The sequence below is a fragment of the Tetranychus urticae genome, chromosome 1 (genome assembly GCF_039701765.1).
Source record: "Tetranychus urticae isolate SD_2017Ah chromosome 1, NJAU_TeUrti_SD_1.0, whole genome shotgun sequence".
Taxonomy (NCBI): Eukaryota; Metazoa; Arthropoda; class Arachnida; order Trombidiformes; family Tetranychidae; genus Tetranychus; species Tetranychus urticae.
Genome location: NC_142958.1, coordinates 3,245,445 through 3,267,913, shown reverse-complemented (window position 1 = coordinate 3,267,913; position 22,469 = coordinate 3,245,445). Strand labels below are relative to the sequence as shown.

Here is a 22,469-nt window from a genome sequence, read left to right as displayed (position 1 = left end):
ACAAAACACATGTACAACTACAGTCTTCACCAACAGATGGCATTAGATATATTGTCCTTTATTTACAATTTTTTATCATAAATTTTCATTGAAAAGATTTAAAAATGAAAATCAAATCAAATTTTCAAGGAAACAATAGTTGCTCTAAATAATACCTAAATTTATCAGTCCATGTTAAATTGTGATTAAAATATTCAATTGACTGTTGAACAGGTTGATCTTTTTCCCTGTAATATTTACTATAACCGTTGAACAGTTAAACACTTGTCCAGTCAATGGTTAAACAAGAAGGAATGTAAATTATTATTTAATGTAAATTGTTAATGTTAATTTTTCCTGTAGGTAAACAATTGAAAGAAAAGGTAAAGGCCAAGATTAAGGATAAGTCAATATTCAAAGTAAATTTCATCTTAAAAGGTAAGTTGATGAAGATTACAAGGCAAGTTGAAAAAAAACAGTTGTTTATTAATCTATGTAAATAACCAATTGGGATTGACTGTTTACCTTACAAAGGGTCAACTTGGGTCAAAGTTGAAGCCAAATAGTTGGATAAAGTGAATCAAAAAGATGAACCCAAAGATGAACATGAAGATGATAAAGAGGATAAAGATGATAGAGATGATAAAAGATGGGAAAAGGTAAAAAAGAGAAGAGGAAAATGATGAAAAAGAAAAATTTTTCCTAAGGTTACTGAGTTTAAAGATTAACTTGTTTTTTCCGTTGAACCTCTAATTATCAATGAAAGACTAGGAAGAGAAAGAGCGAAAGAGAAAGAGGTTCATCTTTGATCTTGAAAATTCAATAGTTTCATGTTGGATCATGATGATCATCTTGATGAGGCCAACTTTAATAATGTGCATTTACCTTTTACTAATTTGTAAACGAAAATTCACCAACAAAAATCACCTTTTCCTTAACATTTTCATTCCTTCTTCATCTTTTTATCATTATCATTGCCTTTATTCCTATTATACTAATTATCATTATTATTCCGAGAATCACCATTAATTCAATTCTGTATTTATTACAATGTCTTAAGGGTAAATCAAATCTACTTTAATGATAAATAATAATGATTACAATGATAATAAAAATAAATATAAAAAAAGCAAAGTTGAACCCTTCAAAGGTTGACAAACACTTGAATACTTGAAGAGACACTGTAATCAATTTTACTGTGGTTAACAGTGTTAATATTAATTGATTAATTGCTGTTGCATGTTTAACAATTAGTATCATCCTTTGATCGATTTTAATGGCCTTTTAATGTCCAATGACAACAATAAAGCAAAGTGACCAGTTTTCAGGTTTAGACAAAAGTTAACAGTTAAGTTACAGGTTTAACATTTTCTGGTGAAGAGCAAAAAAAGTGATTTTTTTATTTCTCTCTGAGATTTTTAGCTAATTTCAAATGCATTTTAATGGTTACCTTCATTTTTTGCAAATTATGTTACAGGTTTATTTAATGGATGAAACTGAAGATATAAAGTTCAACAGTTTTTTATCAGTTGATTAAAAATACTTATCATCATTCATCTTGATTTCAGCCATTAATTTATAATAGTTGATTAACGTTAGTATCAAATGGAAGCTGAAAGAGCTGGCTCAAAGTTAAATATTGAAAGGTTTTGAATGTGATGTTATAAAAAAGATGTAAAACTATTAACGATGGAAAATTGAAAGATACAGAAAATCAAATTTATGATGAAAATTTGAAAGAAATGTGATTCAAGGTATTGATCAGGAATCTTTAAATTATCATTGGATTGTCTAGCAATTTATTGCACCAAGAAACTGGTTGCCTTGACAAAACTGTATTGGCTGATCAATTTGGTGTTTAACTTGATTTAAAAGTACATTTGTTTTGAGACAAAAATTGGGTTTCAACTTTGGGTTAAGGCTGCAAATTTGAAAATCATTGCATTATTTGCATTCTTATTGTAACTTCAAATTATGTTTAACCTGAATTACAAGGGTTATTTGAGTTGATTTGGTTGTAATAAATAGGCCAACATTTGTCGGTGAAGTTGAAGGATTGATGTTGAGTTATTTTTGCATTTAATTGCAACAAATTGTTAAAGCATGAGACGACATGATCAAGATGACTTGAAGGTTCGATCAATGTTTCAACTCGCACTCAGTTCAAGTTCAATGTCATTTAGACTCACTGCAACTGTGATGAGTATTTTTGACGATTCTTGTTGTTTCTGATTTTCCTTTGAAAACATGGAAAGAAATGGATTTTCCTTTGATTATAAATCTCTATGCTAAATGAAAGGTTGATTAGCATTTGATGTACACAGGTTGATACAAATCAACGGGTTACCTTTAATGTAACATTAAAGTTGCGCACAAGTCAACTCTTGATTGGTTGCATGAAAGTAATTACTTTGATTAAAGTTGATAAAAATTTCCGGATTTCAATGAAAATTGCATCTTGGGTTTGCATTATTTGAAGCGCAAAAACGGTTGCAATGAAAACTGTTTCATTATATAACAACATTTCAACGATTAAAGGTGCTTTCAATGAACATTTCAAAGAAGCCAAAAAATTTGAAATGAAAATTGCGTTAACATGTCGACACCAAATCTGTCTCTAATACTCTCAACTTGAATATGTTAAACGATTGAAACAATGCATTTAAATACAGTTACAATTGTTAGTGTAAAGCCATTGTTTGACCATCAACTTATTGTCATATCCTTGGTCAACAGTGTTGGTAATGAAAGGAGAGGAAAGTTGAACTTTAAAAGGCAAGTAATTTCTTTGCTTCAGGTCAATTCGGGTGTTGACATTGCTTCCAATGGTTCCTTCATCATCATCAACATCATTTTCATCGTCATTTCTTTTCCTAACTTCTCATGGTTATTCCATCTTTCTCTATCTTAATGATAATCTTTCAAACTGAAATTAATTATATCTCAAAAAACGAAGAAGAGAATCTCTTTTTTCTTGTTGTTAAACATTTTTACATTTGAAAAGGGCAAAGAAGAGAGAGAGAAGAGAAGAGAAGAGCAAAAAAAGATGAAATAAGGTAAGAAGAAAGGTACATATAAAAAGGTATAAAAACGGGATCCAATGATTGATTTTACCTTAGAACGGCCTGAAGCTGTTAAGACGTCCTAAGGAAAAAGTTAAGACTTCAAGGCAAGTCAAGTGTTTTTTACTTCTAATATCTTTTCAAGATCCTGCTTCATCATCATCATCATCATCATCTTCATCAACAAACTTCGTTATTGCTCTGATAACCATTTTCATGTCCCAAACGTTTGTCAATCGGATTACACGAAACTAAATACATTTTTACTTTTCTTTCCTACTAATCATAATAATGTTGCTAATAATGTGATTATCTTTGGTAACATTGAATAGTTAATCTTAATACTTGAATAATTCAATGAATTGAATTGCAATTGAATGTTCACCTGAAACTGATTAACCTTTCCTCACTCAACTTAAAACCTTTTTAACCTTTTTTGATACAAACTCTTGACCAGTCAAACCAGGTTAAATTGGGTTTCCAATGTGATTCAAAACGTTCACAAAGTAAACCTTTTTTTTTACCAAACCATTTACTCATTGGAACAATGGACCAACGAAATTGGAAAAAAAAATGTTGCAAAGAAAAGCGAAGAGAAGAAAAAATTGTTTTAATCATAACCTTGATAATTGAGTTGAATCAATCATGAAGTTTATGAAGAAGAAGAAGAAGAAGCTTGAAGAAAAAAAAGTTAAGGTAAAGTGCGTAAATACACTTTCACTAACTGCCATTAATAATACAAGAGTAAAAAATTTGAACCAATTCTTTGTATTTACTGTGAATAGGAATGAATGAAAAGGTTGACTTTTGCGGTTTCACAGGTAAAAGAAAAGGTAATCTCAAGATTTGGCTGAAAAGATGAAAATGATGAAGATGAAGATGGCCAAGAAGATGATAAAGATGAAGGTAAAGATATCAACAAAGGCCTTTGTGAATATAAAAATGATTACAATGAAGAAGAGGAAAGCAAAAAAGTTAACATCAAGAGAGATCTTTTTTTTGATTGTAAAAAAAGATGAATTGGTTGTTGTTGCTGTTTATCAATATTACAGTAAATGTTGACCATCTCATTATAATCATGAAACAAGATGAACAATAGTTGAACCACTCATGTTCATATACATGCAAAAATAGGAACCATAAATTGCCTCTTTTATTGTGTATAATATGATAATATAACTTTTGCCTACACATTTCTCCTGATTAACATTTCTCATTGTTTTGGCCTTTTCATTTTACAAGCCAATTGTTAAGGTAAAAAAAAATTAACAAACCAATGTAAATAAGGTGTTTGCAGGAGCATCAAGTCACTGACTTTTATCTCAATCTTTATCACTTAACATGGTAAAGCTAAAGACTTGACTGACATGGAGACGGAATGTTTAAAATGCTCAATCGAAATGTCAAATGTGAAATTGATAGGAAAGGATGGAAGACACGTTCAAAGGTGAGTTTTTGTTGGAAATTTCATTTTCTCGATAATCTTTTATTGATTTTCAATTCACATGTTTAACTACTTGAACCAAACTGTCAACTACCTGTGAATCTGTTTTTTTCTGGTATTTATTCAACAATTGAACTTTAAGCTTTTAAATATTCAAATGCAAGGAAACAATTGATTTGCTGTTTATAATGGCAATTGTGTGATTTATGCTAATCAAAGATTCATCGCTTTTCTTCCTCAATCGCAATTGCTTTGCCGGCTCAACATTTTTCACTCTTCATATCATTAAATTGTTATATTTCTAGCATTTTTTTATCTCTAATTATTTGAGCAATAAACAGTTGATTAGAATTGAGTTTTCACTGTTTTTCCCTTTTCTGCCAAATTCATACGTTTTTTCATGCAATAGGTTGAAGTTTTGAGATAACTTTTTGTTGCTCCTTTTGCATGTTAAGGGTAAAGTTACAGTTTTTTTTATCCCATTTTGTGAGGAAATTGAAAAAATGATAAAAAAAAATCACGTAAGATAAATGCTCAGATTTCCCTAAGGCTCTTTTGGAATGATCAGATGATGGTGAAAATGATTATGTTGATTGTAATGATGAAAAGTTTCGATGTTTTTGTTTTATCTTCAAGTTTAACAAATTAAAATTGTATTGGGAAAGTAAATGAGAAATGAATCTGCTTTGCAAATGATTACACTTGATTAGATGATTATTTAATCAAATGAGCCATTTAATCAATGTTGACAATGATAAGGGTTATAATGATGAATGAAATTATTAAAGCAAAAAGTTTCATCTACATTTGAATGCGAAAAAGTAATAAAGGAAAAAAAAGTTCTTTTGTAAATAATAACAATAATCATGATGATGATGATGATGATGATGAAAAGATGAAAAGATTTTTCTTGATACAAAATATATTAGACAACCAGAGACAGGTACCAGGGGTGGGGTAAGATTGAAGTTGAAGAAAAGCTTGGAAACTGAAGAAACCAGAAAAGAAAATTAAATGACTCAGGTTTTAGCCTTAAGGCAATCATCTTGAGACAGGTAAGAGAATTGCGAAGGTAAAAGAGAGAGAGAGAAAATTAGAAGACAGAGAAGAGAGGAAAAATGAAGAGAAAGTTTAGACAATGAAGATGAGAGAGACTTTAGTACTCTTGGTAAGACTATTTAAGTAAATGTTTTTACCTTCTTACCTTTTTTTACACACAACTACCTGTAGCCAATGAATATAACGAAGATGATCAAGATGATGAAGACGATGATGATGATGATGATGATGATAAGAATGATTGTAAATTAGACAGAGAAGATGAAGAGGATGGATTTTTGAAAAAAAAGGAAGCTCATGCGCTTTCATTTCAATCTCAGTCAGTCTCTATCTTTTAACTTGAAAATGATTTGAAATTTTTACTTTTCCTTGCAGTTAAAGGCAGTTGAGATGAGAGGTTGAGAGAGATTTTGGAAGAAGAGAGAAGAGAGGGAGAAAAGGAGAAGAGGATTAAATTTAAAGACAGAGAAAATGAAGAGAAGAGCAAGGAAAATAGACAGAGAAAAAGAGAAAGAGAAGAGGAATAAGAAGGCGTCAAAAACCTTTTTTTGTTGAAAATGTTTTACTTCTCAAGAAGTAACCCGCCTTTGGCCGTCTCTTAAGGCGTTTTGCTTTTCCTCTTAAAATGCCTTACTTCAACCCATCTAATGCATGGATGCATTTTATCATCATCATTATCATCAGTACCTAGGTAAGAAGAGAGAGAGAGAGAGACAGAGACAGAGATAGAGAAGAGAGAGAGACTTAAAGGTAAAAACAAAAATCTTTTTTCTCTCTCTTCTCTCACTGTCTTTCTCTTTCCATCTTTTTCCCTTTTCCTTTTCTTCTGTCTACATTTATCTTCCTTTCTGCCTTTCTCTCTCTCTCTCTGGACGTCTCTCTCTTTTTTTGTCTCATCTTCTTCTCTCTCAGTGAGAATCTCGGAAAAGGAAAAACCTGTTTCACTGTTGTGTGACTCAAATGAAAATGAAAATATCCGAGTCATCATCGCCATCATCTCCGTCACCATCACCATCACCATCAACAACAATATACACAGTGAATATAAAGGAGGAACCATTGGACTCTTCTATGCCTCCGCTTGCTTCACCCGCCACAGTGGTTAACGTAGCCACTTGCAATAACAATTCAGCATCGAAAACTCGTGAGCTTGAACCTTCCCCACCGGCCACTGTCATTTCACTGGCGCCCGCTCAACCCTATCCTGGAACACAATTAACTTTTGCTGCTCCAGCGTATGATATTGAACCGAATGGTGCTTACACTGTTCAAGTGTCAGATGTTGCCTCACAATATGCCACAGTAGCTCAAGGAACAGCAGGTCGTGTCGCTAATAATGGAACCGTTTACCTGACAACAGATTATATAACTTATAGTGATTATTACCCTGCCATTACTACTGCTGGTGTGACTGGATCAGGTTCAACAACAAACCATGATCAGGTATGTTTACATGCTTCATTGTCGTACTGGTCAAACATTGTCAGACTAAGTGAGAGAAGTGAAAAGTTGAACAATCAATTTATCTCAAAGAGTAAAGTAAAGGACATTAAAAGCAGAAAACAATTTAATCTCTGGTCAGTTTACCTGAAAATTTGATAAGAAAACCCAAAAGCTAAACATTTTTCTCCAAACATCAATTTACTTGATCCAAGTGAAGACACATTTTCATCTCATGACATTTCACCTTTTCTTATCAAATTTTCAATACCAAATGACAACAAACCCATTGAGCACCACAAGACACTCAGCATTGAAGGCGAAAAGGAAAGTTGCACTTAACAGAATCATGTTGACAAACATTTTCCCTGAAATCATTTTTCATCTCAAGTTTTAATTTTTTTTTTGCTCCAATTATTTCACTTGTTCTGTTTCTGTGTTTTCAAGAGCAACTTTCATTTTCACCTGTTGATTGTTGTCACTTGTTACTCTTTGATTTACCTGTTACTATACCGTACTTTGATTGGTTAAACTATTTGCTATCAATGAAAAACTGTGCGCAGTTTTACATCACTGGATGTTGATATTTATTTAGCCAATGAAACTGCGCAAAGTGTCTTATCCTATGTTATGTTATATCGAGGTTTAAAAGCAAAATATTTACACAAAAAATTAATATCATTCCTTGTCGTCCCTTCCCTCTCCACCCATTGACCAAAGGCACTTTTACCTGTTTCCGGTTCAACGGTAGATCATTCAACAACCATAACGGTTACCTCACCCAACCTAACATCACCCGTCTCTGGGACTGGAGAGTCAAATTCAAACTCATCAACACCATCAACTGTAGGAAACGGAGGAAGCAAAGCTTCCGGCGGAAAGCGATCATGGAATGAATATAACCGAAACTCTGAAGTAGATAAAGTGCAAATACCAAAAATGTAAGTCCAGTTCATTTAACTCACCAAATATTTAAACAACAATCAAAAGCCAAAGGCGTACCTTTTTTCACGTCTAACCTTATCAGATGATCAAAGTAAAAGTAGAGAAGAGAAAAATTTTCAAATTTCTTTTTTCGAAAACCAAAAAAATTAAAACTTGCAAATCAGGGTTAAGAGGTTAAAGATCACACTTAGAAGATTTGAAGAGTAAATTTTGAGAAAATATTGGCTTAGGATAAACTGTTAATCTTGATCTTGTCTGAACCCATTTTACCTTTTCGTCTCTCAGATTCTCGGATGTCGGTTATAAATATTATCTAGAATCTCCCATTTCGACAAGCCAAAGAAGAGAAGACGATAGGATAACTTATATCAATAAAGGTCAATTTTATGGAATAACTTTAGAGTATATACCTGATGCAGGTAATCCTTTAAAAAGTGCCACTGTTAAGGTGAGTAAAGATAATGCATTTTGGGTAAACTTTTAAATCTCTAAATCGGCTTGACTCTCTTTTTGTTTTTGTTTTTGGGTTTTTTTTGTTTCTCTCTCTGCTGGTTTCAGTCTCTGGTATTGTTGGTATTCAGGGAGGAAAAGTTACATGAAGATGAGATTAAAGCATGGCAATTCTGGCATAGTCGACAACATTCAGTGAAACAACGAATTCTTGATGCCGATACTAAAAATTCATCTGGAATCATAGGTCCAATTGAAGAGGTTACACACAATTCAATTGCTTTTTATTGGAATCCTTTAGAAGGTCCAGCAAAGGTAAAAATTTATTTTCTTTTTTTTCTTCGCCTTCTTTCAATCATTGATTAGCAAATTGCGATTTACTATCTTTATAATGATTTAATTTTAAATCTTTTAACCTTCAATTTAACATTCAAGCTTCATTAATCGCTTGCTAATCTTTGTTTATTTCTTGATCGACTCTCATGAGGTAAAAAATTTTTTACCTTTGATTGATTTTTTCTCCTGCTTTTTATCAGATTTTCAATGATTGATTAAAGTTGATTTCACCTTTTGAAGATTCCTAATTATGTGAATCCAATTTTAATATCACAAATCCATTTATTGTTAGATAATTTTACTGATTTACTTTTCTCTCCTTTTCTTGCAGATTAACGTTGCTGTTCAATGTTTGAGCACTGATTTCAGCAATCAAAAGGGTGTCAAGGTGAGAATTTTGATAAATTGTTCTATTAATAGTTTATTGATCAGTCAAATTTGATTGTTGAAAGTTGATTTGATTAGTGAAACATTTCAACATTAAAAATTCAACTTTGAGTCAAATTTTGAAGTCAAACCATTTCTTACATTTCATTTCAATCTTTTCAGGGTTTACCTTTACATCTACAAATTGATACTTTTGATGATTTCCGAGACGGTAGTTTACCTATTCATCGAGGTTATTGTCAAATTAAAGTCTTCTGTGATAAGGTAAGTTTGACCAATTTTGTTACTTTCATTAGACTCATTAATTGTCAATTTGCCCTCTTCACTTGAATCATATATAAATTGATTGATCAAGTAGTTGGAAGAGGCAAAAATATAATTTTATTTACTTGAGGGTAAATTGTAAAATTGTTTTCAAGTCTTTGCTTTTACAATTTGTTTTCAATTGTATCTAGACTTTGCTTAGCAACTTACATTTGATTAACAGTTTGTAATTAACTTTTATTTTTCTCTTCTCTTCAATTTCTTCTTCAATCATTATCATGATTTTCAGGGTGCAGAAAGAAAGACTCGAGATGAGGAAAGAAGAGCTGCCAAACGTAAACTAACTGCAACTGGAAGTAAGTTGAAAATGAATTACTTTAATAATGTTTGCTCATTATTTTTTGCATCATTTTTTATTCAACAATTTTATCGTTGATTTGAACAATTTTGCCTAATTGTTTGTCCATATCATTGAACTTGTCTGTGAACTTGATTTCAATTTTGACCTGAAGTGGCAACAAATTTGAAACATGATTTGAGCATTTGTTAAACATTTATTATCAACATTTAGATATGAAAATAGGTTTCATGTTTAATTAATCAATGGTTCATTTATTAAGAAACGTCAACGTTTTTTGTAGTTTATTATTGATGTTGTTATTGTTGCTGCTACTGTACTTTTTTCTTGCTGTTGATTGTAGAGATTATGAATTTATTTATTGACAGTTCATTAATCATTGGTGGATAAGATGGTAATCTGATGATATCAAGTTTTCAAATGTATTTGTAGATGCAATTGGGAAGAAGATGCGTAAACATCTTATGAACTTATTGAACTTTAATTTTTTTTCAAATCGTTGGGTTGTGATCAACAAATAGTGTTGAAAATGTTTGTATATTTATATATTATGTAGCAAAGGTGAACCCGGTAGAGGTTTTAAGGGTCAATGTTATCTTCATTTTTTGGTGGAGGCTGTTTAGCACCAACTCTCCAATCACTGCGATGAATTATATCAGTTGACCATCTTTCTCCTTCAACCCGAGCTTCAGTTGCTTTCCACGGTTCATCTACTTCATTCGTCTTCTTCCAATCAGATGACCCCCCTTCAACTTGACCTCGACCAACTCCATTGTTTACAGTTGACCGGTCTCTTGTGTCTCCGCGTGATTGTTGTTGTTGTTGTTGTTGTTGTTGAGTTGATGCTTTGCCATGATGATGTTGAGATGTTGATACATCGTCACCATCAATTACTTCTGGATATTGGGGTGGACGCTTTTTCCACTTGTTTTCATCATTAACCATCATACCTTCATCATTATTATGTGACAATCCATCGGATCTTGTATTTAATTTTGAACCTTTACCAGTTTTCATTTCAATGTCAACTTTACTATCGCCATTCTCTTGGCCAGCAAAGGGTCCAGTTAAACCAGGAAACCTTGCATCTAAACGTCCCGTATTCATCAAAGGATCTATATTACCTAATGATGAGATTCCAAAATTGAGTGGATCGTTTTCAAATTTAGGTGAATACATATCAACTTCGTGAACTTCATAAGGTCGATCAACTTCATATTTAGTTACTGGTTTAAATACTTTTCCTTGTGAAGACTGTTGAGACTTTTGAACATTTGAATTTTCACCATTTTCAGTTAAACCAGCAGCTTCTCTTTGCTTAACTGCACTCATTGGTTCAACTTTAGCTATCTCTTTGTCTTCTCTATCTTCTTTCTGATCGTCTTCTTCCTCTTCTTCGTGATCGTCTTCTTCTTCCTCTGAATGTCCACTTGGTGGTTCCTTCTTTTCAGGTATCCAAATATCATGACCCGATATTGGTGATTCAGCTAAATACTCTGCTCCTAGGATATCTTTTGCATTGAGATATTCAGGCTCTTTGGAATCAAAAGTACCATAAGAGTCTCCATAACCTCCCCAGGAACTCCATCCACCTTTACTTTTCTTTGGCTTCTTGTAGACAATCTCCATCTCTGGCCAGCCCCATTCGCCCCACTCCTTTTCAGCTTCACAGCATTTCTTTTTCTTGGGCTTTTTGCACTTCTTTTTCTTGGCCTTGCACTTTTTCACTTTTTTACACTTCTTCTTTTTTTTGCACTTCTTCTTCTTCTTCTTCTTGGACTTGTACTTCTTGTAAACCTTTTTATACTTTTTACCCTTTTTCACCTTCATAACGCTATATTCTCGTTTGGATGCACTATCTGCTCGTGAATTTATATTTAATCGAGACATGGGTAAAACCATGAGACCCTCTTTCTCTGCTTCCTTCATTTTACGCATTTTACTATAATTATCTATTGATGATGATCGAGTGTTCCAATAATTTCCATTAGATTTGCTTAGTTCAGAATCGTGATTATTTCCCTGACTTGCAGCTATTGGGTATGCTGGGGCTGGAGGAGGTGGATGGTTAATTGTGGTTACATGTTGATGTCCAACAGGGGAAGCTTGATCTTGAGGAATTTGATGAACATGATGTTTTACAACAACCTCAGGTACATTTGTAACCTCTTCCTCATCTTCCTCTTCCATTTCACTAGTTTCCTCGTCATATGTTTGCCTTAGAGAAGGCTCGTCATATTGTATTGAAGGTCCACCCTCGTTATTTGATCCATCGCTATTGTCCCAGGAATCATCTGATTCAGATGTAGATTGAGGTTGAGGTTGAGGTGAATAAGCTTGATTAGACTGACGTTGATTAGGTGAACCTGGTTGAGGTGCTGGATAACCGGAAGGTTGATATTTTGATTGATGTTGGTTATTATTGTTGCTATTAGGGTTATTATTGCTATTAGAATATGAATTAGATGGCTGAGAATTCGGAAGTGGAATTGGAACATCAGCAGCTCCTTCTGACCTTGAACTTCCATGATCAATATTAATCCACTCATGGCGGACAACAGGTCCACTCACTGAATTACCTTCATTATGTGGTTGATCTTTTCTTGAATCTTTACGATTTATTCTACGATAATCTTCACGATTTGAACCCGAGTCTTCATTAGATTGCCTTGCTTGTGGTCCATGATATTGAAACCCGGTTGATCGACTTACTGGTTGATAACTGTATTCATGTCTTAATATTTGAGATTTTCCTGGTGTCGGTGAAGAGGAGGAAGACGATGATGATGATGACGTGGGATAAAAATGAGATGATGGCCTATCATGTTGATGAGCAGGTCTATGGAAGAAAGGGAGAGATAAATAAACGAATGGGAAAATGAGGGAAAAAGAACAAAGAAAAGGAGAGGTTTAAGATCATTAGTTGAAAAAAATATAAGGTTGACTGGTTGAATGTTCATTAAAACAGCTCACAGGTTACGGGCTTAGTCGTTGATTTGTTTGTTGCTATTTTTCCTCTTAATGACTACATCAATGACATGAATGTGTTCACTTGTTTGCAGTGTGAGTGTGTGTGTGTGTTTGTTGCTGTATTCGGGAGACTTCACACCACAGTTAACAGTCAATCTTGAATAGGCAACACTTTCTTCTCATTTTTATCTAACATCTAACTATTTCTTTGTTCAACTGATGAAAGCTGAAGGTAAAAAACATCAATTTTATTCAAAATAGCAACACGGCAAAAGTAAGGAAAAAGTCTCTTAGTAATTTGAGTAGAAATGAGGATAAAAAATTGAAAAACGAGATTCCCTCTTTTTTCTTGCAATATAATGATGATAATCACTGATGATTACATTTCTTGAGATGGGCTTTTTGTTTGGCCTGCCAAAGGTGTTGCACTCACGAATTGATATTACCCGAAAAATAATATTTATTACAATAAATCCTTTATTTTTACCATTCTGTGTTGTAATGCTGCCATCTAGATAAACTAATGGGGGAAATCATTGATCTAGAGGTCAATGGTTTTCCCCCCTACAGTTTATCTAGGTTTAAGCAACAGAAGATGAAGAAAAGCTATTTTTAAATCAAAAGTTAAATCATTTACCTGTTATTGTAATTAGTGTTTGAACGGTGTACTGGTTTATTGTCTTCATCATAGTCATCATTCGAAGAGTCTGATGAAGATTGAGATGACGGACGATTGCCATAACCCTGAGTTGAATCATGTTTTATCCATGGACCCATATCCTGGCGATAGTGTTGGAAAGATCCCTCTGAATGAAGGTCATCTAGGCGATAGGTTATTGAAAAATTTGCCGTTGTTGAATTACTGAAATCCGTAGGTAGACTAAATGATGTTGATGATATGGATTCTGCTGAATTTAAAGATGATGGCAATAGTGATGGCGAAGAAGCGGAGGACGTCAAAGATGATGACGGTGATGGTGATAATGAAGAGATTGTTAAAATTGGCAACTCGGGAGGTGAAGCAGTTTCATTGAAGTCAATGATATAGAAGTCACTTGGTGAAAGTGTTGACGGTACAGTAGCATTGGAAGATGAAGGATCACCGTCCAACAGTGAATTGTTTTCAGTTGTAACATCTGATGCATTGATTAACGATTCCCATTGAATCTCGCTTTGTATTAAAAATATCACAAGCCCAATGGTCGTAAGAAGCTTAATCATGCTTCTTTATCCTTCACTTGGAGTTGCACATTGACAATTTTTATCCACGTTGGACTGTTGTAATTTGGTTACACACAAAGACAACGGTTTTTGCCGCTATGATTGCTGACAAACAACTGAAATAACGTTATCCGTTGATACAAAAGTTTTAAACTCGAGTGACAATCAATAACTAATCCTATCATCATCATTTCACCTTTATATATAAGCGAGACCGAATTGTTCAAAAATTTGTTTCATTACCATGATTATGTTTTACTCCTGTTAATTGATTGCTGTTGGGTTTGAATGTGAAACCATAAAACGGTTGATTTGGTTATCCATAAACTAAGCCAAACTTGTCGCCTAATGTCAAAACTTTTACCTTAAAATCAAGCCGTAAACAAATTAACCTTTGGTGATCTTGAATGTTGTTGACATCCCATTGATTGGTTTATTAAGGAGCAAATGAAGAGGAGAAGTTTAATTGTTAACTTAACTGTAAACCCTTTATTTTCCCTTTTTTTATTGCCAAATTGTTGACTCTTCTTTCAACTCTAATCCATTCAAAGTGCACAAACAATTCGTTAGCAAAACTAACTTTTATTTTCTCCTTCGTCAATTAATGCCGTCATTCATCGACGATTATGGTGATGATGAAAAAAAAGAGATTTGATCGATGAAAATGAATTTTGTCACCTTTTCGTATTTCAATCGGTTCGATCCCTCCAAAAAGTCATCTTTAAACGCCCTTCAAAAAGGGTTTGCTGTGGGTTTGATCAAGTACAACAACAACAACAACAACAGCAACCAGAAAAAAACGTTGATGTGAAATGAACAAAAAAATAAATTGAAGTACGCTTAATAATAAAATTTAATGGTTACTGTGGCAATTGAAAGGGAGGGTTCCAAATGATTAGACTTAACGCCTGATTTATGTTGTCTGTAACACTGTAGCTGACTTTCAGATTAACCTGGTTTTTTGGTGATTATTTTTTGATATCGATAAAATTTGGAAAAGTTGAAAATACATTTTCTTAGCCCAATTGAATTACAGGAAAGAAATGAGTTGAAGATTATCTTATAAATTAACATCACTTGCCTTTTCTTGTAAAAAGATCAGTAAAATATGTTCATTTTGTTTATTGTTTTCACTTGAAAGTAACAGTGATTGACACTCATTTACCTTGAATGAAATGAATGAAGATGGAAAATGATAAAAGCCGAGAAAAGAAAGCAATGTTATTACAGGCGAAAAAGTCAACAAAAGCAATTTCTTCAATACAATCAAATAGCATTTAATACTTTCGGTCATTTGCTTTTTAATCATATTTCTAATCAGTTTGACTGGAAAAAAAAATCTTGAAAAAAAATGAATCTCAACAATATCAAGTGATTAACACCAACAATTGTTATACAAAAATTGAACGTAAATCTTGTTGAAAGATTGAATGAAATTGTTGACTGTAGCTGAAATTACTGGCAAATGATTGAACACGTAAAAATGTGTACAAAGCCTGAAAGGTTCGCAATGAACATTTGAAAACAACATTTATTGAATAGCATGAAAAAGCCAAAGGGAAGATGAAAATTGATGATAAAAAGAGACTGGACTTCGTCATCATTCATTTTACCTTTTCTCTATTCTATACAAGGTCACTCTCATGAATTATTATTATTATAATAATATTATGATTACTATTTACCTGTGATAAGCAGCTACGTGGCAAACCTTTTTAATGGTGAAAAAAGTACTCACAGTGAGTACTCAAGTGTATAAATTGAAGACAAAAAAAGAAAGTGAAAGAAAAATATTCTCTTCATGTTGCATCTTCTCTTTCTTTCCCTATCATCTCTTTCTCTTCCTCTCCTCCTCTCATCATCACGATGATCATATCAGATTAGATGCATTTAGATGAATTAATTTGCAATCTTAGCCTTGAATTTTACTGAGTTTTCTCCTTGTGTGTATATTTTGTTCATGTTGAAAGCAAAGTGTTTAATGATTTAAGCAATAAAGAGTAATGAAAGTAAAACCAAAATTGAAACTGATTGTAATGTTATTATTTATAATCTTGGATTTCATTAAATATTTAATTTCTCCTTCCATCTCTCTCTCTTAATTAATACAATCAACAATTTAATTTGATTCAGGAAAAGGAAAAATATATTTACATGGAAATTAACCTTTCAATTTTGGTGAAGTGAAAAAAAAACTCAGCAACAATGAGCAAAACAGAAATGGCAAAAAAACAAAAGAAACTCAATCTAAATGTCAAAATGAATTGTTTTTCTTCTACCTTCATCAACTTCAATTTGATTTACCATTTAATCTTAATCAATATTACCTTTGATGGGCCTTTTTTGCAGACAGTAATATTTTTGAAATTTGTTTTCTTGGGCAACACGAAAAAAAGTGGCCTTTGAAGATTCTCATCATAAAAAGACGGCAATAAAAAATGGCAATCTCAACATTTTTACCTCTATTTGTGAAGAGGAGAGAGATAGTTTCTATCTGATCCTCCTCATCTTCACCAAATTTTACCTTCTCTCTCTGTTTAGTCTGTCAATAGATGTACCTGTATATTATAGCTTCTCTACCTTTACCTTAAAAGGTTATTTTACACACGCAAATAGCTAAACCTCTTGCAAGGTAAGAGAAGCACAAAATGTAAAGACAAGATTAGAAAGATTGAACAAAAAAGGTTTAGTTTAAAGCAAGAAACCCAAACAACCCAAACTGACAATGTAATACCTTGATTTGTCTTACCCGGGCAAATCAACTTTATTTGTCTCAAAGTAATTCGAAACGGCTCATCTTTTATTTTACTGTTGACGATACTTTCGATTACAGTTAACCTGGTAAAAGTCCGTTTACTTTTCTTCTCCTTCTTTGCCTTGATCATCTTACCTTGTGAAAAATAAACTGTTTTTTTTTCAGTGTATACTAAATACTTGGTAAGGAAAAAGATTTTACAAAATGATGAAAATGATGGAAGAGAAAAGACGAAAGATGAAAGAGAGAAAAATGAAAGATTCTTTTACCTTTTGCATTGCTCTTGTCTTGGGAATGAAAATTCAAATTAGTAGTTGGCACCCCCATGACTTGCGGGCCATTTTACCCAAAACCCCGCCAAGGCCCTCTAGGCACGGTCGATTGACCTATGCAACTTGTTGCTTCGCTATTATCTTCTTTCAACCTTTTTGTTTATCATCATTCCTCCTCCCCATTGGACTCCTCATTTGTTCGCGTTCTTTATAATCGTCTCTCCCATTTACCTTTACCTTCATCATCTTTTCCCGTCATTCGTTTCTCTATCGTTTCATCTCTCATCTTTCATCTTCTCTCACAGTTAGTTACAATCTAGGAAAGTCATGATCAACCTTACTTTAAATACCTTTACCTCCTCCTTGATCATTTTGTTACCTGTAACTTAACTAAGGTTATTCCATTGATTCCTTTTGGTTTCATGTGAGCGATAAGATAACTTCAACATTTTTATTTGCTGTGCTTTCGTATGGAAATGTTGACCATTTATGCTAAACAAAATGCTCAAGACAATTGGTTTACTTTGATATTTTTATTCAACTTCAATATCTTTGATTGTAGCTTAGGCAATGTTTTTATATTTTTTGTCAAGTCTTGCCACTAAATTTTCAAATGTTTTTTTTTGCTTGTTTGCTAAGGTAAATTTCACCTATTGTTTGCAGGAATCGAAATTGAATTTCGTAATGTTTTTTTCCTCTTCTCTTGGAACAAAAAATGTTGGTAAAAGCAGCGAAAAATATCAACATATGAAGTATTACAGTGAGATAATGAGACTCAATTGATATAAAGCTCTGCAAAGGCCGGATTTCAATGACTTGACTTGCTGGGATAATGACTATGACTTAGTCGACTTAGTCAACTAAGTCGAAATTACTGGTCGACTGATTAAGTTAAATGACTTGCAGGCAAACTGTGTTCATTTGGACTGAATCCACTTACATTAACTTGCCTCTGTATCTTAAAATAATGTCTATTTTTTTTGTACGAACTTTAATATTCGTGAAAATATGAAGCAAAAAAAAGTCATTAAATTTTGCTAGTTAATTTACACTAATCCAAGACTATTGATGACAAAAATGATGAATGTTGAATGAATAGTGAAAAATGAGCTGCACTTTCAGGGTCCATCTCAGTCTTTACAAGAGGTTGAAAACAACTTAAAGCGTTACTTTTAAATAGCCCAGTAAATATATATTAAACAGTGTCTTCTCCATCAAGATTAACCATTTCAAATCTCGTTTCGTTTGAGAAGAAGAATTATTAAGGTTCAAACCTTATCCTAAGGTGAACAGGCTCTCTCTCTTTTTACCCTGGCTTTTGTAAGGCAAACTTTGACACTCCTGGCTCCATTTTTTGGGGATCATTTCTTACAGTTTAACCTGCACAAGGTAAAAAAATACATAAATTGAAGAGATAACAAGTTAAAATTGAAGGTAACTGTGCAAGTAGGAAGACAAATGAGCTTGCAAGAATGTTGACTTTAAATCTTTCCAAACTATCAAACCATTTTAGATTAAAATTAATCGTTGAATCTTAATCTGTGCACAACAAAATAAGATGAATTTGCTTGGTGTGTAATCACCACATAAATATTCAACATAAATCCTGAGCGTTTTCTTGAGCTGATTGTAATTTAATTAAATCCATTTCCACTTTTTTTGTTGTTGTATTCTAATCAATGGTGTGTGTAGAGCCAGCCAGAAAATCCTTCTCTCAATTGTGCAAATTTGTTCCTCAGGTAATGAAAACCAAGCAAAGAAAAAATATTCAGGTACAAAATTTCAATTTGACAATCGTGAGGTAATTTCAAATGCTTATACTTTAAGCTTGCCCATTGGTAAAAATTATTTTTGCATTTTCACTATTTTGCAGTCAAAAAAATGCATTTTCAACTTGCAAGCAACTTTAAGCATGACATCATTATCATGACAACAGCATCATCTTGGCCGTAATTTTCATCATTTTTAGTCTTTAATAATCTTTCGTTTCTCTATTGTCCACAATCATGGCTGTCCAATGTTATCTTAGATCATCAGATTGATGGAATGTAGAATAACGTTTGAGCGGTAAAAATAATGAGCAAACATTGTTTTCCACTAAACTTCACTTGACGGCAAAATGCTGAATTGTCACAATTAATACCAAACTAACTTTATTTCTGTTCATCTCTTTTGATCAATCCTATTTAGATGGGCGCAAAAAGATCGAGGAAATGTACCATCCACCATGTGATAGGTCAGAATTTTATACAATGTCTGATCGAACCAAACCTCCTGTCTTGTTTACACCAAGTGAGGATCTTGATAAGGTAATTATTGGCCTTTAGTTGTTGATCAAAGTGATAACCAATAGTGAGCGAGACAATCCAACAGTCATTTATTCCAGAGCTTGAAACAAGTGAAAAATGTTTAAATTTTAATGATCTTGTCCAGTGAAAAGTGAAGAACCTAACCTAGAAATAAACTTAATGACAGAAAGAAGAAATCATTATTAATATCATCGTTATAAATATATATTATATTTCATTGATACCTGTTAATAAAGCTTATATCCTGTCAGGGTCATGATGATTATCATGATTAGTTTCACGATTAATTGCAATTTCATCTTAACCATTCCGATTAACCTTTAGCTTTAGTGAGTGGTTGAGAGCGAGAGAGGAAAAAAAATTGTCAACAGGAAAAAATACACTTTTTTGTTCCAACAAATATTCCAAGTATAATGAAGTAAATTTATGGTCATTTGACACACACATTTGACATTTAAATTGAGGTATTTTAGATTGGAATTGGATTATTTTCTTGATTCACTCTTTGATTTGAAGCTTGATTTGCTGTGTGATCAATTCTCCTTTTCTCATCTTTGTATTTCTCTGCTTTTTTCTCTCCGATTCCCCGCAACAGATAACCACAGGCGATATGAGCTTTTACTCAAGCCAACATTCAACTGGAGACTTGAACACTGCAGGATATGATTCACCTACCCATTTACCCATCATAACTCCACCAGGATCCTCTGGAACAGCTTCACCAGGAATAATTGACAAAAGAAAACGAAGTGCCGATCCTATTTCCGCCAATCTGGAAATGGTTGTAACTCAGCCTCCACCTAAAAGGGACAAAGTTTATCCTCCAGATCGATTGTTGCTATATGCTAAACAGGAAAACGAAGAAATATTCCATCCATTGCACATTGTCCCTCCAACACTGGTCGGTTTAGCGTTATCTATTCAGAAAAAGTACAAATTGGAAGCTAAGAATATAAGACATTTCTATAAAAGATGTTTGAAAGGAATTACCCTGCTAATGGACGATGAACTGGTTAAATTATACTGTAACGAGGACACCGTATTGTTACAAGTGCACCAAGTAGACGAGCAGACTCATGATATAACTCTAGTGGAGTATGATAGTTCAACCAATGCCTAACCAATGCTTGATCAACTCAACTCATGCGCAACTAAAAACAAAAGAAACATGTTAAACATTAAAAGCACATAAACAAAACTACTCGGGCTAAAAAGACGGGCTAAGAAAACACGGGATCAATCTTTTTACTCATGTTGGAAACAAATTATCAGATAATATACAACACAAATTAACATCAACTTAATATTCATCATGATCATCACTACCATTGTCATCAATATTTCACCATCACTTGACCATCTCATTCACCCAAAATCAACTTTATCCTTTTTTTTGTGTCTACAACAAAACAAATTGAATCTCCTTTATAATCAACATATGTCTTCCTCTAATCATTTTTCCCTCTAATCATCATTATACCATTTTCATCTTCATGTTCATGTTCACTATTATTACCATCATCGCCAATCGACTTTTTTGTCTCCCTTTACATCACCTCTTCATGATCCTTAAGCAATTAATAGTAATGTCCACCTTTTGTCCTCTTTTTTTCCTATGACAAGAATGTATTAACGAAATTATTTTGCATTTTTGGTTAGCAAATTCCGTCCTCTTTTTTTGTCTAAATCAACTCTTTCATGAAAGACCACATTTGGAAGAACAAATTTCCGAAGGAAAGGAAAGGCCTTTTCCACCTTCTGACCAGAATCCATTGAAATAAAACACAAGCTTGCCTTAATCTTGAGACCTTTGAGATTCCTTGAAAACCAACTCCATTGAAATACTTAAGGACTTTGCTACTCAAATGCAAAATTTTTACACTTATTTTCCATGCAACTCATTTACTGAGTTTTCTTTATCTTTTTTTTCTTCTCTCGATTATATTTATACCTTTAACTGAAAAATGTGTCATCCTGATAAAAAAGCTGAAAATCTGGTTTACTATTATAAAGAGAAATGATATTTTGTATTTCATTTGTCAGATACACAAACATGTAAAAACAAAGCAACGATCAGTAATCGATTCTAATCAAATGAAACTGAAAGGTTTTCCTCGTCAGATTTAAATTGAAAAGTAATTAATTAATTATTATATTTTGTATGTAATATGAACTTATTTCTATTTTTTTCCTCAATCTCTAATTTTGTCCAATTCCTTGAGATAAAAGCTCATCTTTTTTGTACTCTCTTGTCCTCCCATCTCTTCCCAACTCTTGCCTACTAAGTGTTTAAATTAATTACTGTTGGATTCCCAAACCAATTACACTTTGTACGTCTTAACAATTACAATTGTGACCCTTTAATACCGTTAAAACCGTTAATAATGATAATAAGCATAAAAGGCCGGAAGAGCAACAAAAAAAATGATTCAACCCAATGGAAACAAATGACCGGTGGAAACATCAGTTTTGTTACTTACATTTTGTTCCCTCATTAAACTAAATTAATCATATTGTAAATGTGCGCAAAGATGAATTAATGATAAAAAAGCGTAAGACTAAAGAGATTCACTGATTGATTCACTTTCTCATGCTAATTATATTAACTATCTTTAGGTGCTGGGAATCAAGTGCATCTTCAATTCACCAATTGAATCAATAATTAAAATACAATGTCCATATAACCTGACTTTTTTCCTCGACAATTATAATTATTAATAAAACCACTTCTATTACCATTACAATTGTGATTATTATTACAATTATTACAAATACATTTATTGACAATGAAATGCTGGTTATGCATTGAAACTCCAACTATAAATAAAAAATGATCTTCAATTAAACTGTAAACCGATTGAATAATTAAAGGAAAATTAATAAGTTGAAATATCACCATCTGATCTCATTGAAAATACAATTCATGTTTTGATGCTTGGGTCTGTAACCGATCTGAGGTGAACCTGGAACCGGTTTAACCCTCGGTCACAGAGGGATGAAGGATATGAGATACGTGCTGATATGTGATATCAACCCTATGAATTACCAGGAGTCATGTTAGCTTACAATACTTTTCTGGTTATGTTCAATGGTTTTCAGGAATGTGGGATGTCGGCAACTTGATACTCTTAAATGTAGATCCTTTGGTCCATCATGTTCAGCATATTAAGATTGTATCCTATTGAAGAACCAAGTAAAAGTCAAATTTGATTATTTTG

At 32.8% G+C, this 22,469-nt stretch overlaps 2 protein-coding genes and 1 long non-coding RNA gene across 4 annotated transcripts; 1 reads left to right on the top strand and 2 right to left on the bottom strand.

The window, feature by feature from the left end:
• Nucleotides 1-6,464: 6,464 nt before the first annotated feature.
• Nucleotides 6,465-21,771, top strand: grh (grainy head). 2 transcript variants are annotated; one of them, XM_015931707.3, is made up of 9 exons: nt 6,465-6,987; nt 7,705-7,925; nt 8,215-8,377; nt 8,488-8,694; nt 9,047-9,103; nt 9,265-9,366; nt 9,656-9,722; nt 19,133-19,251; nt 19,847-21,771. In XM_015931707.3, the coding sequence occupies exons 1-9, from the start codon at nt 6,505-6,507 to the stop codon at nt 20,369-20,371; spliced, it is 1,944 nt and encodes a 647-aa protein (XP_015787193.1). In that variant the 5' UTR covers nt 6,465-6,504; the 3' UTR covers nt 20,372-21,771. The 2 variants fall into 2 exon arrangements, with proteins under 2 accessions (XP_015787193.1, XP_015787180.1); XM_015931694.3 differs by having other exon boundaries at nt 19,118-19,251.
• On the bottom strand, nt 9,901-13,915 carry LOC107364342 (uncharacterized). Its single transcript, XM_015931679.3, has 2 exons — nt 13,332-13,915; nt 9,901-12,563 (listed from the first exon to the last, which is right to left on the bottom strand). The coding sequence occupies exons 1-2, from the start codon at nt 13,913-13,915 to the stop codon at nt 10,304-10,306; spliced, it is 2,844 nt and encodes a 947-aa protein (XP_015787165.1). The 3' UTR covers nt 9,901-10,303.
• Nucleotides 19,079-19,850, bottom strand: LOC149094390 (uncharacterized). The gene is made up of 2 exons (XR_016200996.1): nt 19,476-19,850; nt 19,079-19,406 (listed from the first exon to the last, which is right to left on the bottom strand). It is a non-coding gene; the product is annotated as an uncharacterized LOC149094390 (long non-coding RNA).
• Nucleotides 21,772-22,469: the final 698 nt, after the last annotated feature.